This window comes from Stenella coeruleoalba, assembly GCF_951394435.1.
Source record: "Stenella coeruleoalba genome assembly, chromosome: 1".
Classification (NCBI taxonomy): domain Eukaryota; kingdom Metazoa; phylum Chordata; class Mammalia; order Artiodactyla; family Delphinidae; genus Stenella; species Stenella coeruleoalba.
This window is the reverse complement of record NC_137169.1, coordinates 154311548-154331439: the sequence shown is the minus strand read 5'-3', so window position 1 is coordinate 154331439 and position 19892 is coordinate 154311548. Positions and strand designations below refer to the sequence as shown.

General features: G+C 35.9%; 1 protein-coding gene across 4 annotated transcripts in view; it reads right to left on the bottom strand.

Moving 5' to 3' along the window:
* Nucleotides 1-4839: 4839 nt before the first annotated feature.
* The window catches only part of RGS7 (regulator of G protein signaling 7), a gene marked incomplete at its 3' end in the record, with an annotated part of 607621 nt that continues 592568 nt past the window's right edge, over nt 4840-19892 (bottom strand). For all 4 annotated transcript variants that reach the window (XM_079925792.1, XM_079925793.1, XM_079925794.1 and 1 more), the window contains one exon: nt 4840-5331. In XM_079925792.1, coding sequence (XP_079781918.1) covers nt 5281-5331 — 51 coding nt within the window. The remainder of the gene's footprint in view (nt 5332-19892) is intronic.

Below are 19892 nucleotides of genomic sequence, written 5' to 3'. Positions count from 1 at the left end.
CCTTCCCGTTTGGCAGAAGTTCTAGGGTTGGTAAGTGAATTTCCCTCACATATAGTCTAGGTGCCCTTTAAACCAGTGTTTCTCCATTGTGCCCCAGGGCAAGCAAGTCTATGCGCCTGCCCTTCAGTGATATGCTTCCCTACTGCATGTCACAGTGTTGGGGGTGGGGATCCTGTCAATACTGTGTTAGGAGGTTTGAAATGGAAGCAGACTTGTTCAGGCTTCAGAGGCAACATTAGGCCTCTAACTGATTAGTGACCTTGCCTGGACTATGTGCCTGCTTGTGAGCTGCCGCCAGCAAGTCCAGAGGCACTTAAGATAAAGAAGGGGGACTTCCCTGGTGGTGCAGTGGTTGGGAATCTGCCTGCCAATGCAGGAGACATGAGTTCAATCCCTTGTTTGGGAATATCCCACATGCCTCAGAGCAACTGAGCCCATGTGCCTCAACTACTGAGCCTGCGTACCACAACTACTGAAGCCCGCATGCCTAGAGCCCATGCTCTGCAACAAGAGAAGCCACCACAATGAGAAGCACACACTCTGCAATGAAGAGTAGCCCCAACTCTCCACAACTAGAGAAAGCCCGCACAGCAATGAAGACCCAAAGCAGCCAAAAATAAATAAAAATAAATAAAATAATAAAAAAAAAAAGATGGGAGTGGATCATGGAATTTCTTGAGCCTTGGGGACCTGGCAAGTTCCCGGGGGTCTAGAACTTCTTATAATACACAAAATGAGATAAACAGCATTGCTGAAGAAACTCAGAGCTGCATATTTGCATGCAAACTGATGATATCACTTTGCAGCCTGGTATTATAAGCGGGACTCCTCTAAACTGCAATTTGAAGTCTCACCTGCAGAGTGGACACACTGCCTGAGACTTTTCCCAGCTGGGACTCCAGATTACTCTTTTTGGGACTTCCCAGCTCTGTTGGAGTCTGGGTGTAGGTGTTGGCCCAATTTGGTGGTGTACATGCTTTTACTTTTCTTTCCCTTTTCATTTCTGTTTCTTTATTTTTAATGATTTTCTATTAAAATTAAGTTGAAATTGTCATTTGTGTGACGAGTGGTGTCTTCTTGTAAACGAATCCTTCGAACCTAAAACGAAAGTAAAACTTTTGGCAAAACATACTGTGTCTCCATTTCTCTTACCCATCTCTATGGGTACACCCCTCCTACAAACGTCTCTATCATTTTTGTTGTACAGATGCTGTTCAATTAGCTGTCAGTTCTTCTTCAGGAGGAATTTCTTTACATGCAGATGTTGATATGTTGCATCCATGAGAAAAGGTGAGTTCAGAATCTTCCCACACTGCCACCTTGGATTAGAACTTTGGGTAGTATTGTTTTAGGTGTCTCTTATAAACTATGCCCAGATGCACTTTTAGTCTAATCTGAGAATTTCTAAAAGATGATTTTAAATCATCTCCTGCATTTTAATTACTAAAATATTTGAATTTATTTCTTCCACGTTATTTTGTGTTTGCCATTTAATACGCTCTTACTTCCCTTCCCCTTTTGTATTTCCAACTGTATAGATCTAATATTCTTTTTTCATCATTTCCCTATCATATATTTTAGAAGTGGTATTTTTCATTTCAATATTCATATTGTATATTGTATAAGTACATAGTTAAAATTTTAAATGTATTTTTTCTAGCTAAATATAAAGCTATTCTGTACTTCAGTTCTCAAAAATAAGACAAAGTTAAAATATTTTGTTTCCTTCTACTCCCTTCTACTTTTCAACTTCCAAGTTTACTTCTTGATAGAGAATGGTCTCTGTCAAGAGAAAAAGAAGAAGTGTGAAGAATATATGCAAAAAAGAAGAATGGTAAGCAAAGAAATTATTAAAAATTAGTTAACTAAATGTGTATTTTCTATAAAATAATAATAACAAAACTGAATATTTTAGTTACTAAATACCCACTTCCTTGTGTTATCCCAGGAGACCTCTGGAAATTTAGAGTGTGAGAGAGGGAGAAGTTTTTATTCTTGTACTTTGGGGCCAAAGATTCCTTTGAATACCCTGAACTGGGAAAGATAGGTAATTTCATCTCTGCTACATTATAATAACCATCAACCACCTCTAGCTCATACTGGCTAGGTTCCTGCAAAAGTTTCTTTTCTATACACAGGTGAGGCTATTGATGCTCTCTGAAAAGTCCCACTTCTATATTGCAGAGCTATAATTTCCAGAATCCACTTGTTCAAGACATAGTTTCCTTGACTTATCAATTTCAGTTTTTGGTCACCCATTTGGTCCTAATTCTTCATTGACTTTATCTGGTTGGTTCTCAACCCACCATCACACCTCACTGTTCTCTATACCTTTCCCTTGGTCTCTGGTATCCTGATTCAGCACCTGGCTTTGGTCTCCTGTCCAGCTAGGAGAGATAGTGATGGGGAATAGTAAAACCATGGAATATTTCAATGTGCTCTTTCAAGTATGTATCTAAGAACACAAAAATCATATGTGAGATGATCAGTGCATGTAGCTGGACTAAATTCATGCTGGTAGCCAAGAGTTGCCTTTCCCCATAGACCAAAATTATTAATAAACCATCGTATATCTACAAAGAGAATTGAGAACTTTACTCCTAAGTCGCAAGATCAACTCACACACTTGCAATAATGAAGAGGGAAGGTTTCTGCCTTCATTTATTTTCCTGGCATCTGACAGGAGACGGCTTAGTTAAGGTTGCTGACTACCTTTCTATTACTCTGATTCAAGCAGAAATTCCTTTGGAGATCCACCAAAAACATTACTGTAACATACACAGCAAAGGAAAGAAGCAGTTGATGCGATTTAGAGGCTATATTACATAGTTTTGCGGTGTAAGTGTAGGAACTCTGGGTCACTGCTTTGGTGAATAACTTTTTAAATTGCTTTAAGGTAGAAAAAGACTTCTTAGAAACCATTTTATTCATTAGAAACTAGAGAGATTTTTATTCTATGCCTTATAGATAAAATTGTCCCAAGGTGGGGTGGGAGACAGTTGCCCCATGCTTATTTGAGTTAGGTGCAAGGAATTCCATAACTTTTCCAAGTGCTTTTCCTGAAATACCACTGTTTTGTAACCTGAGTCTTGTCTAAACCACAGTAAAATGAGTCATTAGGACACTTAAAACTTTTATGTACTTGAACCTAGAAACTGACTCACAATTTTACTGGGAGCTCCTGACTTAGAGATACTTGCCTGAGGGTTTCACTTCTTTGCCCTCTATTGTCATTCATATGCCTTTCATTTCTGTATAAATCCAATTCTATGATTTGGAATTAGTAAGAATGGTTTTTGAAAAATAGTCTCCAAAATGACCAATCATATTTGTGCAAGGCTTATTGTTTATGCATCATGTTCTTCTAAAAGGATTACTGTTTTCTTTCAAACAATGTTTCCTTTAGATAGGGTTTCAATTTAGCTTCAGTGCTCAAAGCTGTCCTGACTTAAGTGTTTTTAAGGGAGAACATCTATAAACTTAGGTTTATTTGCATTTTATGTATTGTTCTTAAAAAGCCATATGGGCATATAATTAAATCTTTCTTAAATTATTCACAGTGTTCAGATTATAGCCTATATATAAGTCTCTTCCATCTTGCGGCAGTTTATAAAGTAGCCAACAAGCTCCACTATTGATTTTGCATCAATATTGGTAAACTTTTTGGAATTTAAATTTACTCACAGTAATTAATAGCCATTAATAACTCGATCTCTTTTGCTTTTTTTAAATAACCAGATTCTGCAATCCTTTGGTGGACGCAAAAGCAAACAGATTAGGCCTGTCTCTTGGCTGGGTGACCTTCTGTGTCACTGATCCAACCCTTAAAGGCAGTCAGGTTTCTTACCTGGGGTCCTTGGATGAATTTCAGAGGGTATTCTATGAATGTCTTAAAATTCAGTGCAAATATTTCCTATGTGAGAGTGTGTATGGATTTTCACTTAACTTTTACCAAAAGAATTTGTGTGGTATAGTGGATCAGCGTAGTACAGTGGGCTCTAGAGTCCTTCATCTGGATTTGTATCCCAACCCACCACTAGGCTGTGTGACTCTGAACAAGTTACTTAACCTTTCTCTGCTTCAATATTCTCAAAATTGCAGAAATAATCTTATAGGCCTGCTGTGTGGATTAAATGTGAGGATTTTATGGGCATGTGAAGCCCATAATACAGTGGTAGGTACTTAGTAAGCACTCACTAAATGTTAGCAATTACCATCATGTTCTCAAAGGAATTTGTAAGCACCAGAGTTAAGAGCCACCAATCTAGGCAGTTTAGAATTATACTTAAAGAAAAGAATCTGTTCCTGAGTTGAAAAGTTACACTAAAACATAATTCTAATAAAATATGCATTTGTAAAACACAGAGATGCATATTCATAATTAGAAAGACCTCATAAATAGCTCTGAAAATGTGGAAGGCCAATTTGTGTTGTTTTCCAGGGGAGCAAAAGCATCTACCTGATCCTGGGTGAGCTCCCAGATGAATCACTTTCAGTCTGCTCCTGGCTGCTGCACCATCCAAGCTTGTCTTGAAACCCTGAAATAAACTTCCAGGGTGAGAGCTTACATTGTGACTACATTTGTTGATGCTTTCTCAGCATTTTCATTTTCAATTAGCACAGAAGTCAAAAGTTACAAAAGCAACGAGATTATGCATCTTTTAATGAAAGATAAAACAACAATATAAACATTCACAAATTTACAGAGAAGGGATCAACTTTAATACATTTCGAGTAAAAGGTGTTTCATTTAAATATGGTATAAAAATAAATGCGAGAAACATTAACCAAGAATATACAGACAACAGACAAAGACATAAGCTTGTTTCTGACTGTGATATATTGGTGAAATGAAACTTTCTGTGCTAATTTATTTAATAAATGTGAAGCTGTATGTATACTTATTATATATGCTTTTTTTCCTTTTACAATTCTTCCAGTTTGTGACTGAATTTTTAGTGAACTGTGTGTCTAGAAGAAGCTTTAAGATAGAGAGAAAGGGGAGGTGGAAAGATTTACTTCACTTGAATCGTTAAAAAAGGAAAAGACATAGATCCAGCTTAGTACAAGGAGGAAGTTAGCAGACATTTTGAAATGGAGGCATTGAGATGGTAGAGTCCCTTGGAGATGGCAGTGCCTTAATGTACACAAAGAAAGAACAATTCAGGTCCTTTGCTCATGCAACATCTTGGTCTAATGTCCTCTGCTGCAGGTAACAACAAAGAACTACAAAGTATATGCAGTGACTCCAGTTCACTTTCATGCTACAAGATGATCCTTTTAATAAGACTGAACGAGGCTTGTTAACCTCTTTGACGTGAGAGATTTCCCCTGAGAAAAAAATATAAACAAGAAAAAAAAACAATATGATCACTGAAAACCTGCTTATGAGTAGCATCTATTTATTGCAGCTGATTTTGTGCAAGGGTCAAAATGGAACCTTTTAGGTGCATCTTAGTTCAAACTTCATGACCAAGTTCCCTCCCTCCCTCCACCAACACATCAAACAAAATGATCCTCCCTTCTTCCATCCTCCCACCCCTCCCACCCACTTCCTCCCCACTGCAAACAGACTGATGGGTTCACAGCACAAATCAGCAAATCATAAAACATGTCCAAAATGTTCCACTGAGGCTTAGCGATGATGCAACACCTAGGTTTGCAACTGGTTATAAACATGTTACAACAAACCTTAGGAAGCTGCTCTGCAATGTGAATGCATTCTTGTTCCACTGCTGAAATTAGTGTTGCGTTTATAAATATCTAGGTATGCAGAGGGTATGATTTAATTAAATAAAATGATTTTTGAGGGTGAGATTGCTGGAAACTCAAGATTGAGTCTATCCCCTAACCTATATGGTAATGGAAAAACAAACAACCAGTGCCAATTATACATCTAAAGATAAAAGTCTATTTGTTCTGTACTTCAAACTGTATACACCTTCCTTTTCCACTTGATTTCTTCCAACCCCAATCCCAGAAAAATCCCATATATTCTGATTCTACATTTTATGTTAACACCTACTATACATATTCGTTTTCTGAAAACCTTGATAATCAAAACTGTCCCTGTAAATTACAAATACTCTAGAGAGGTAAGAAATTTTAAATTTCTGATCAGAATAGCAGATCATTAATTGGTTATTTCTGTTTTATCCCTCATTGTATGTTCTAGTATAAAAATAGATGGAATTTGTACTTCTCAGAGGATAAAATAATAATGGAAAAATCAAAAGATTTTTTAAGAAATATAATATTTAGTAATAACTTAGTCATAGCAATAGTCTTGATTTACCACCTAATGTGGCTCAGAGTTTGATAAATGGGTGGTATGGTTTGGGGAGAGGAATCAGCATTCATGACCATATTTTGGGAAAAGAATGATATATTTAAGAAATTGTTAATAATTCCAAAATCAAGCTTTCTTTACATACTGTACAGTAACTGAAAAGGCCTTTTTGTATACTTGAACAGCAGTGATGAAAACGAAGCATCATCTCTTTTAATTGGAGAAAGGGTTCAAAACTTAGTTTTTAGCAACTGATAGTAAAAGAGCCAAAGTTTAGCAAAGATCTTTCCCACTTAGCTATGCTCTAATCACTCTATGGGAAGAAAAATATGAAAGAAAACAAAGATTTTTAATAGGACACCCTACTTTACATTGGCCTTATAAACAAAATATGCTTTGTTTCTTCTTGCCACCACTTCTGTGCCTGTTTCCTCATTCATACAATGGGGATAATAGTAGTACCTATTTTTAAAGCTTGTTGTGAAGAATAATACAAGTAAATTACTTAAAACTGTTCTCAGAACATTCTGTATACTCAGTTTATGTTACCTATTACCTTATTATATTATTACTATTATTATTATTCTTTCTCATTAGGACACTGAGACCCAAAGTCACAATTCTGACTCTGAGAAGAGCAGAAAATTTCTCATGCATTGGAAGCTGAAATTATACTACTTTTAACACTCCAAACCTGAGCAATAGGTTAATCAAATAATGTTGGAATAGAAAAACTACTTTTCTATACTTGGAGACTATATTATTTCATATATTTACTACTGTTTTATGTTATTAACATGTGTGCATATATATTCATTCTGAGGCTAACGTATTTTTAAAAAGTGCTTACTGTTTCTAGTGCCATTTGTGAGATGGCGAGAACCATATACTGGTTGAAGCATAAGAGTGAATTCTTATACAGTTGAGGAGGAGGATAAAGATGTTAATATAAAACTATTTATTTTAAAACTACAGATTAATGTAATTTGGTTCAAACTATTGAGAAGATGAATAGCATAGTTACATTGAAATAGGAAGCCATTTGCAACTCAGAGTCATTTTTCATTTGGATGGGTGGAAACTGTGTCATCTTTGTAAATGTAACAAATAGTAACATTGTTCTCTTTCTACTTTTTCCCCCCAAATATCCTTGAAGCTATTAGTATTTGTCCTGGTATAGGCTTCATTAAAAGGGGGGGAGGTAAAAGTTTAGCTTGATAAGCTGTTGTCCCAGGAGATAATTTAAAAACACTCATTCATGGAATGAGGCCTACAGTAAACCTCGGGTTTGTGATAATAGGAAAACAGATGAACAGAAATGGGAGAACACATGTATACATCTTAACATAGCCACATAATGAAACACTTGTGAGATATGGACTCACCAAATATGTAATAAGGGTATTTGTTCTGTGTATTGAGACAATTAAAAGGCAAATTTGGGTGTAACTAATAGTAAAAAGAACTTAAGTGCCCCACTCAGGGGTCAAAGTAAATAGCATGGACACCCAAGTGAGTCATCTAGATTTGAAGACCTAGATTACTTGGATCTATCTGTAAGCCCTGTGCAAATCTTGCCTTTTTCACATACTGGAAAGAAAAATACCTAGGTGCTCTCTAGTGCACAAAGAAATACCAGTTGCTCACTCTACTGGAAAATCTTAAAAAGAACACTAATCCTTTCTTGAGGGTAGGAAATAATATAATTGCACATCAGACATTTTGTAACAATCCTTTTCAGTGAGGTTCCTTGGAGGCTGTATGAAATCACCTTAAAAGATAATTCTGCTAATTATCTTTTCATAATTTTTCTAAGTTGAAGAATCTGGGAAATTTTCTGGTTTGTTTTTTTTTTTGGAAATTTTCATAGTTAAGTTCTAAAATCTTAATTCTAGAAACTAAAAGGGCTAAAAATCCCTTACCAATAGCAGCTTTTACCAAATTGCTTACAACTGAATTCCATATGAATAATAATTATTTTTAACCAAATGACTACATTTGTGTTATATGATTTATACCCTTTCTTTTCTAAAGGAAAAGAATTTGAAAAAGAATAGATACATATAATGTATAACTGAATCACTTTGCTGTACACCTGAGACTAACAGAACATTGTTAATCAACTATACTCCAATATAAAATAAAAATTAAAAAAAAAGGAAATAGATTATATTGTAAATGGAAATCCATAGAGAAAGACAAAGACAGAAACTCAAAACAAAACAAAATAAAAACTCAAGATCCTATGAGATTTTGTAATATCTAGTTAATGGACAGTATGCTAGCAAAAGAAGCACATGATCAATTTCAGGACAAAATTAACCTGACTTTAACTGGCACTTAAGTGAAGACAGAGCCTCTGGCTAATCTACAATACAGCTACCACATAAACAAAGAAGGTTTTCTAGTGTCTCAATAAAATTTCATCTCCACCAAACCAATTCCTTCCTATCTTAAATGTTGCATAGAGATTTTGTTATAATTAGGAAAATAAAACTCCCCCAAACAAAACTACCTATTGCTGGTTCTTCGCCTTCTCAAGTTAACTATCAAAAGTTATGAATTTCACCTGATTTTTAACATCTTTCTTGGTCTTAAAGTGATAACATAAAGTTGACAAAGAGCTGTGAGCCAGTAGAAATGGACATAAAGGTCAGGCTCTTAGCTCCAGTCTGAGAGCCTTGAGATGGAGGCAAATTTCCACACTCCTTTCCTGCAGACACTAATCCATAAAGGAAGTAGAGAGAAGCTATATTTGCTTGAGTGACCAACTATTTGTTTTATTACTGTCATAAAGACATACAGCAGTCTTTCTGAGTCTACAGGACACTAAACAAACCAACGATAAATGAAGGGATGGATTTTTAGAAGATAGGCATGAAAGAGCTTAAAGAGAAGAATAGGAAATTATCAGCATCTTTTGGATTAAAAAAGATGTTAACATCTTAACTCTTATAATTCCTACTTGTGTGTTTCTTATCATTGCCTCCTAGTCTTTCCCACATGTTGCTGTAGACTTAGAAGTATATTCTAGAATGCCATGTAGGCTCCAGAGGCCACAGTGAGAGGCTGAGACCAAGAGAGGGCAAATCTTGTCATTGACTTTCTACTGGTGTATATGACCCAGTTGTCTAACCTGTGCTCAGCCCCACAGCTGTGTAATAAAAAGAGCTGACTGTTTGGTGGTAATGAGATGCTGTTGGACTAGAGATAGGACATGTATGCTCTTAAAACAGGTTGAACTAACGGATGTTACCTGTTTACTCTTTTACTCTCATACTGAAAATTGCCCTGGTTTCACTTAAAAAATATAAATGTCTTTGCCTGGGTTTCAAAATCCTTCATAACCTGGTTTCCCTGGCCTTTCAAACTACCTACTGTCACTTCACAGAATGGTTCTTTGGCTGGCTTTTGTACTTGTTACTCTCTCAGCTCAGGTTCTACTCAGTCTTCAGTGAAACTTCTTACTCAGGTTTTGGCTGAAGTCTTCTAATTGCCCCTTAAGTTCTTCTGCAGTTTCCCTCTCTGGACTCTTTGCCAGTACTTGTACATTTTTTGTACATGCTATTTTGTACAATTCTCTAAGTTACCTGGCTTGGTGAAGCAATTGATACCTGTTAAACAATATTAATATTATAGAAGTCCCCAAATATGTGCTTGCTTTGCATGAGCTGAGTTCCTTGGCTGGAAATCACATTTTAAGAATAAGCTTCTAGAAACCAGGGCAACGAGATTCAAATGTATTGGGACAAGTAACTTTTATCTTGGGGGAGGAGAGGCAAGGTAGGATGAGAAATGGGAGCACTTGGTCACACCCTATTAAATAATTAAGTGGCGGAATTTGGGTCTTTTCAACTCTTATTTTGCCCTGGTTGTTCATATCAATGAAACTAACTGGGAATGTGTTAAGAAGGAAATGAACTAGGCTAGGGGTTTGGGAAGACCTTCCCTGCTTTAAATGAAACCAAGCCTCCTAGGTTAATTTGCAGGTGAGTTTACTGAATCACCGTGAATAATTTTAGCAAAACTGAAAAGTGTGAGTTTCAATACAATTAAAGAAAGCTCAATTATTGAGATTTAAGAAAGAAAGGAAGGAAAGGAGGAAGAAAGAAAGGAAGGGGATTCTGTAGCTAGTTTGGAGGCTGGTATATTTAATGTTGAACGCTGGAAAAAATTCTGTTATTATGTACTTAAAAGAGATGGTTTATGAATACATTTATATGTAAGCACTTATTACTAGCTCCCTGTGTGGTTTGAGATAGAAAAAGTAAAGCCAAATACTTTCATTTCCTTAGTTAAGAATAGTTTCCTGGAATAAAAAGTGTATATCCATTAGAGAAAATGAGGAAAACATAGAAAAATAGAAAGAGAAATAAACTTTACCCAAAATACAGTTATTTACATGCTAATATATCATTTTACTTTTTATACAAAATGTTATTTTATTTTATTTTTTTTACAAAACTGATATTATATTGTGCATAGTATTATGGCTTATTATGAGTAACATGCTTATTAAAATGATCCTATTTTGATCAATTACCCATGTAACATATATTTCTTCTAAAACAATGTTTTGTTGAAATTCATGACATTAGTGGAAAAGGAAATCAATTTAGAAAGATGCTACCAACATTAAGGAAAAAATTACATACCATAGAATAAATCAAAATATATCAGGGTGCGTTGCACATAATAAGGGAATGTATTGTTTCTGAAATGTTATTTTAGTCCTACACACATATAAATGTACACAAGTACAGTTTGTATAGGGTTTCCCTGGTGGTGCAGTGGTTGAGAGTCTGCCTGCCGATGCAGGGGACGCGGGTTCGAGCCCCGGTCGGGGAAGATCCCACATGCTGCGGAGCGGCTGGGCCCGTGAGCCATGGCCGCTGAGCCTGCGCGTCTGGAGCCTGTGCTCCGCAGCGGGAGAGGCCACAACAGTGAGAGGACCTCATACCGAAAAAAGAAAAAAAAACTGTTGAAGACCTTTGCTCATTTTTCTAATGACGTAGTGCTCTTCTGATTATTTTTTGGATAAGAACTCCCCATATAAACCATATTAGATCTTTGTCATGTACACGCTCGTTTACTCATTTTTAAAAAGAGTTTACCAGACTTGAGGACAGGAAGTTGCTTTAAACAAAGGTTCTTGGACTAAGTAAGGCATTTAGCAGTCTTTCATGGTATCTCTGTGGATGACACAGAAAAAGGTGAGGTTCATAACTAAATAAACAACTACCTTCAAGGTGTGCTAAGTTTTGGAGTAGTGGAACTCTGTCTTCCTCTCTGTACTTTATGGCATTTTAATCAATAATTTGCATTATTAAACTGATGGAATTCTGCTAAAATGAATGTATGATGCCAATTTGCTAATCTTAGTTAAAAGACAGGGTAACAAAGAGATACTCCAAAAAATTATGTAAGGCTATAACTTACAAGATAAAACCTAATGGAAAGAAGGATAAAGAACCAAACTTACATGACAACTAATAAACAAACAATAAACCAATCTAGCAGTAAAAGAGAAGATTGGGGAGACGTAATCTGAGCTCACAAGAAAAAAAATTCTAGATTAAAAAAAAATTTTAAGCCCCAAATGACCCTACAATTTGATATGGCTGCTGTGACTGGGAGCTGGGGTGGGGAAGCTGATACAATGCTCGGACTGGATTGTAAAAGTTATATATGTTCTTTCTTTCCTGTTGGGCAGATAATATTTCCAATCTATGCTGGTTCGGTTACTTCTCAAGTATTGTGTTCAGTTATCAGTTTTGGAGGACTACTGATGAACTGGGGTGGATATAGGAGGTGAGCAATTAAGGTGGTAAAAGAACATGAGATTATTGAATGAGAAAACATTAGAAGCCCACTTTCCCAATGCAAGGCTCACTCAGATTTAATTTGATTGCAATTTTAAGGCAAGTTTATTAAGTCTTGTTAAGTGTTCAGCTTAGTTTTCATTGAAATATCTTTTTCTTTTCATACTCAAATTTCAGCAGCTTATATGACATTTACATAAATTATGTAATTACTATAAGTTCAATTATGGTAAACAGCTATGGGAACAAACACAATTGACTCATCCATGTAATTCAAATGCTGCTTGCAAAAATGTGTCAGCATAACTGGAGAGTAGCCTCTCAGATGTGACACTAGATGTGGCCTTGGCACCTATCAGTGGGGAGAGTGGAGGGAATCTGTTAGGCTAGGGCAGTGGTTTTCAAAGTGTGGTCTCCAAACTGGTAGTATCAGTATCACTTGAGAATTATTAAAAAATTAAAATTCTTGGATCTTACCAGAAAACTACTTAATTAGCCTTTCTGAGAGGTGAGGTCTAGCTGTCTGTGTTATGAGAAGTTCTCCAAATGATTCTGCTGCAGCTAAAGTGAAGAAGTGAGAACCACTGATCTTTGGTAAGGAGAAGTCCGGCTGCTACCTAGATCATGGTTCTTAAACTGAATTCTGAAACAGCTTGTCAACAGTGAGAGAGAGAGAGAGAGATTCTAACACAGTTTATCTGGGATAAGGTCAAGGAATCTGCATTTTCCAAGCCCCTGGTTATTTTGAGATATGGGATATGGATAGTTGAACCATACAGAAAAACGGTGAACTAGATTTTAACTAATGGAAATAAAAACAAAACTTGAGAGGAGATATAATTACACCTTCAAGTAATTCAACAGATGTCTAGATCTACTGGAATGTTTGTATTATTCTGCCTAGCTCCAGGAGACAGAACTAGGATCAACTCCGAAGTTACCAAAAAGTAGATTATTCTAAAAACAAGGAATGAAATTCTAAAAAATGGAATTGACTACCCCTGCGTTCTAAAGGTACCACGTCTCTGGAACCTACAGGCCAGCAAATGCTGGAGGCATACTTGTCATTGAGTCTACAGAGGAGATTCATGCAATGGCTGGGGATTGGACCTGGGGAAATTGATGCCTCTAAATCCCTTTTCAATTTTGAGACTCCAAAAATTCATCATTTTCAATGTCTCCCAAAAGTCCTTTGAAGACTTCTAGAATTAGAAAAGATAAAGACTTCCCAATAGTCTTTTCTTCCTGGTGTTGGAAGTATGTTCCTCCTAGATATTAATATGTATATTTCAAGTGAACAGTCTTGAAAACGGGTGCTTGCTATCCCTGTTTACATCAGCCGTGTCTATCGAGTAATTTTTCTATTGCTGATGAAATAGAAAGAAAAATATTTAACACCAAAATAAGTAAATAGGAATGAATTGATGAACCAAAAAAATGATGGCTGATCTTTCATTCTCCAGAAATAATACTCAGTGCAATTTAGAAATGGTGTTTTAAACTTCCAGTAATGACCACAAGCTTATTTTAATAATGGTAACTTCTGGACGTCGGAAAACAACAGTGACAAAAACAGCAATCAAAATGTGATGCACAATGCAGAGGATATGGGATTTTGCCCAGTCTGGGCTTGCCTTATGGTACCTGCCAAACACTTAAGAAAACACAGCAGGGTGTTTGTTTATAAACAAAATATATCTAAGTCTATAAACATGTATGCAATTCAGATAAAGATGTCTATTGTCTAGCTATTTTAAATCACTCATTTTAGAGTTATTGCCTCCAAGTACTAGCATAAATTATGGAAAAGTAAAATTCACACCCATGGCTGGTCATAAATATAAAAATGGCTTTCTTTTCTGAAAAGTGTTTCATAAAGGAATGCTAATGAACACATACAATGGGACATGTGGCTTTAGAATGGATAACAGCGAATGAGATGGCTTGATGATGATATGGGGCTGCTTAGTAAGTGATTTCATATCTAGATATAATTAAACATATGAATGTATTTTTAGTGGAAATTAAATTTAGACATAATCCCAATCTTTATCAATTTAAGTTCCATTTATATTTTTCCTAGCTATGTAAAACATATTTATAAAAAGAATATGCAAACGTATTGTCCTCAGGCTATTGATGAAATTCTATTTAACTGTATGTAATACTATTAAATTCTATTTAACTCAGGGAGGTAATTAAGATCAATACTGAGATTGATAGTTGACTGTCTTCAAGTACTTGACAAGTACTTGTGTTGTAACGTAACTTGTAACTTTGACAAGTATTGTAACGTACACAAGCATACACAAATATTCCCCATCTTCTTGCTTTACTCAGCAACAATTTTTTGTCATAGTTGAGTAAAACTTCCATTTCATATACTGTCAAATAAAATAGAAGTGATAATGTAAAATAATTTATTAACTATTATATAACTTTCAATTCCTAATTGAGACAGACTGAAGTTTATTTTTCTACTATCAACTCTTCCAGTAAACTTAGCTCAAAAATACTGTAGCCTATATGTAAATATACTGGTGCTAAAAGTTGTACTCTTCCTCCTTTACTTCCTCTATCTCATTAACCAAGTTCTTGGCATTATCATCAAATATGAATTAATATAGTAGCTACCGATCCTATCATGTCCTCTTATCTTTAGGTTCTCTTAACTTGCCTTCCACCTTCATCTTCTGCATATATAAAATGGCCCACTGTTTGGATCCAGATTATGAGCTATCTTTTTGATTACCTTATTCTGTACTATATTCCTCTAACTGGAAATCTCCATGGCAGTCTTGCCTGGAACACAACTTGTCAAGTCCTTAGACCCTCTTTCTGGTTCTACCTTTTTTCTCTCCTTCCTTTAGGGCTGTTTACCCCAACTATTTAATAAGCAGATCTCTTGCTTAAGCTTAACTCTTCTTCCTGCCTACTCTGTGTTGCTTTAAGGAAAACTTTCATGATGTACGTGAAGTAAGCTAATGGGAAGCTGGTAGGAAACTAGTTCTGTTCGTTGAACAGTTAACTTTCATGAGAAGAATGAACCGACTAAGGTATACATGTTAGTGACTATTATTTCTTCTTATTATTAACTATTATTATTATTTATATTTGTCATTACTACTATTATTAGCTTATTATTATTACCTACTAGCTTCCTATTTTTATTGTTTATGTATTCTTAACTAGGAAGAAGGTGCCTGACCCACAATAGGTGCTCAATAAGTATTTTTTTTGTTGTTGGATAAAAGAATCCAATAATCCTTGGACACATGGGTACTACTGGGTTATAAAATTGTTAAACAGAGCCCCCAGGGTGGTCTCCAATTATGCAGGTAGCTGGGGCCTCATGATCACTGGCTTCAACCCAAGTCCTTAGGTATATGAGAGCAGTGCTTTGGGAAATACTATTGAAACTTCTGCCTCTGGCACATATAGCAGCGAAGGGGGAAGTTTACCACTGGGGGTTGTCCACTCAGCAGCCTCAAAACATTCCTTAGGAGCCTCCAGAGTTGTACTGGATGCTCTTTGGCCAAAAACCACTATACAATTTATAGTTTATAGAACTTGAGTGGCAACTTAAGAACTAATGATGCCACTAGGGGAAAATAAAGATATATTGGCCAAACTAAACAGCCTACATAGTTTGATACATTTCACACCAATCAATTTACATCATGCTGCAGGGAACCTAAAACTGCTTTCTCAGGCAAGTTATCACCATAAAACAGTTTCAATAAAAGAAGATGGATAGCCATATATGTCAACTACAAAATGATAAATGAGATGAGTTTCAGGTCCACTAGAGAAGAAAGAGGAGAATGTAGTTCATTCTTGACCAGACTCACTTTATGTGTTTAATATCTATGGTAGGGAAACCCAATGCCAAGTTTATAAATTATATTTACTTAGGGTGCTCTAGGAGTTTTCTAACATAGTTTTCTATATGAATATACCTATAACCTCAAGCAATAACTATAGCACTCAATCAGAAAAGAATATGCACAAAGTTCTCCTTAGGGTAAATTCACAGGTGCACAAATATAAAATCAAAACCTTCCCTCTCACAGTTTCTAAACTGCTTTTATATCATGATGGATGTTTATGTGAAGCAGATGATCTGCTTCATTATGAGGGATGTTTATGTGAATCGAGGATCTCATTAACTCCATGGAGGTCTAACTATAGTGTAACTTCATTAGTATAAATACAATCTAGAGAATGCCCTTTCTGACTTCATTGTGGTAGAAATTGGTATCAAGGGAAGTGAAAGTAAGAACAGGATGTCTTTTTTTGCGGTATGCGGGCCTCTCACTGTTGTGGACTCTCGCGCTGGGGAGCACAGGATCCGGACGCGCAGGCTCAGCGGCCATGGCTCACGGGCCCAGCTGCTCCGCAGCATGTGGGATCTTCCCGGATCGGGGCACAAACCCGCGTCCCCTGCATCGGTAGGCGGACTCTCAACCACTGCGTAGCACATAACCTGTGTATGGAGCACATAACCTGCGTAGCACATAACCTGTGTATGGGAGCAAGATTTGCCACCCCAAAATGTCTCTTTGGCATGTGGATTATTTCAAACTGAAAATAACCAAGGCCCAAAACACTCAGGAAGAAATTTTGACCTTCCCCCTGACTGCCTAAAGAATGTAGATAGAGAACCTGTTCCAGGAAGGGAGTAATCACCATAGATAACTATAATATGAACTAGGCAAGGAGATAGGGAGAAACCTAGGAAAGTCTGTTAAAATTCCTCTTTGTGTCCCATTGTTTCTGCATGTCCTACCAAACATTTGCTTTCCCCTCTCCATGTCAGTTGCCTTCTTCACATTTGAGGTCCCAAACCACTACCCCCAACATGCTCTTTTGTCTTTAGCTGAAGATATTTAAGTTAAAAGTTTCAGACATTTTGATGAGTTAGTTTTCCTGGGTCTCTCCCATGTATACATATTATTAAACTTTTGATTTTTCTCTTATTAATCTGTCTCATGTCAATTTAATTCTTAGACCAGCCAGAAGAACCTAGAAGGGTAGAAGAAAGTTTCTTCTTCCCTGACACCTGTCATATAGTCAAAACTCAATATATGTTGAATTAATGAATAATCTAGGAACTAGTAACATAATATATGAAAACAATGATAAAAATGTAGCATATGAGTGGAACATAGATCACCAGGTCAATCAATTTTCTATATTGGTATTATTCATGGTGAGCAAACCCAGTGACAAGTTTATAAATTTTATTTTTAGGGGCTCTAGGATCCTTTTCCAACAGCTTATCTACACTAATGTGCCCATACAGCAAAGTCTAGAGCACTCAACCAGGAATGCCATGTTTCAATCTTAAGGAGAACCAATGTCCAGCTCAACTGCACAGTTGAGGGGTCTGCATGAGTAGATTTGACACGGCATTGCACTCTTGCAGTATTGCTCCATAGCTGGTGTGAGGCTGTATTTCCAAAACTTGGAATCTGTATTATTCATAGGGTTATACTGGGTGGAGAGGGCAGTCTCAGTGTACAATCACAGTGATTGTTAGGGTATGCAGAGGAAGTTTCATGCTAGATTTCACATTTAATAAAACCAAGTTAAAAATCATTTGACCAGGGACTAGAAATAATCCATAGTGTTTTTGACAGCGTCTTGAAAAAAAGTGTAAGGCTCCCAGAAAACACTATAATTCTTCAGAGATTGAGGACCAATTGATAAGGAAGCCCGTTATTAATGTGTAACACAAGTGGTTTTGGAAATCAAGAATATGAACTCTGATTTCTGTCTTCTGTGATAAGTTATTTTTCCCTCTAGTGTATCTCTTGCATTAGGGCAAAAGTAAAGATAAGAGAGAAAAAAATAAATAGACATCTCTTCTTTCATAATTTTGCATTCCATTTAAGCAAGCAACTCAATTTTTTATGAGTATGAGAAAAAAAATCAATATTTAACTTGAAGAATGTTTACCACACTTTGAGCTGCAATGACAATGAATAAAGAAATAAATAAATAAGGAACAACATAAATGTCCACCAATAGAGGAATGGAAAAATGCATTATAGGTATATCAATTCAGAAGAATTTCATGCAGTCAATAAATATAATCATGTAGAAGAATATGAAATGACCTGGAAGATATTTCTGATGCAATTTAAGTAAATAAAGCATGTTTCAAAAGCATAATTAAAGTATTTCTTAAATTTATTTTATTTATTTATTTATTTATCTATCTATCTATTTATTTATTTATTTTGCACAAGTACTGATTAGAGCTATTTCTGGCTAGAGAAATTGTAGATGAAGAAATTAAGGTTCAGCAGTTTAACTGATTTCTAAAAATTCATACAGCAAGAGAAGTCTAAGACTGGGTTTCAAACCTAACATTAACATGTCAGGCTTCCAGGTCTGGGCTTTTTTTTAAACCACATTTTGCTGCTTGTATAAAATCTGCATAAGGTGTATTAACTAGGAACTCCATGATGGGCTTAGAAAAATAGTTTACCTAGATTTAAACAAAAAGAACATTCTAAAAGAACTAAGCATATTGTATCTTTCTCACTTTTAACACTCCAAACAAGTTATAGGATTTATATTTACATTTGTTCTTATCAATACGTATACTAATGATTTATAGAGTTAAATACAGATTTGATTGCAAAAAATCAACTGATTTCAGCGCCAACTCAGTCCTTTTGTTGAAATTCTCTCACACAGTTTCCAAAACTTCTGGTAATTTCAGTCTTGAGAGGGTACCTTACAAGCCCAATGCACTAGCATCAGTACACTGGAGGAGAGGGGGTGGGAGAGCAAAGTGGTCATTATATCTTGTATGTTGATTCTTTTAAGGCTCTGCAGTAAATTGTCTTCATTGAGATAGGGTAAAATTTTTCTCCAAAAGAGGTTAGATTAGGTGAGTTTCTGGAAGTTCAACATTAACATTCTTTAATTCTCATTTCTACTTCTGTAGCCCAAAGGCAAATTAAGGAGAAGAGGTAATAAGTAATACAGTTGGCATTTGGCACTTGATTTATGAATTTTGATTGAAGGTGTAGATGATCAATCCTCCTACTTTGTTTCTCCCCTTATTTCCTATCTGTTCTCCCTTAAGGTTTATATGGCAGACAGATACTTTGATAATTTAATGGTTGGAAAGAAAACAACCGTTACATGAACTTTGTCAAAGGAGAATGAAATCAACTTAATAACATTTAAAGGCATGAGAGGACACAGCAACCCTTGAAAGACCTGAAGAAAATTCTCTGATGGCAAGGAAAATAATAAAAAAGTAAATGATAAGAAATGAGATTTCTTGGACAACAAGCCAAGGTGAAGGTATTACACAAATGTGAGTTATTTTTATCCCTCCAGTGTTGGGTATAATGAGAAGAAAAGGAGTAGTCTATAAAGTAATGAATTTAAAGTCAGAAAACATTGCTTCTAGGCCTGGCCCTAACACTCAACAATTGATTAATATTGGTGAAATGACTTCACCCCATTAGTCCTCAGTTTGCTTATCTGTGAAATGATGGTAACACCTGACCACCTCCCACGATAGTTGTGTTTGTAAAGAACAACAACAAAAATACAAACAAAAAGTAATGAGTGTCCTTGGAACACTGTAAAATGCTATGCAGCTGTTAGCTGTTTACTCTAATTATTCTCTAAAGTGCCTGCAAGAATTTATTAACCTCAGTAACCAATGGGATTTCCAATGGTATTAGGAAGAGCTGTCAAGCAAAACGTTTTTGACTCTTGTGTGAAACAAAACAGTGATGCCATTTTTATAA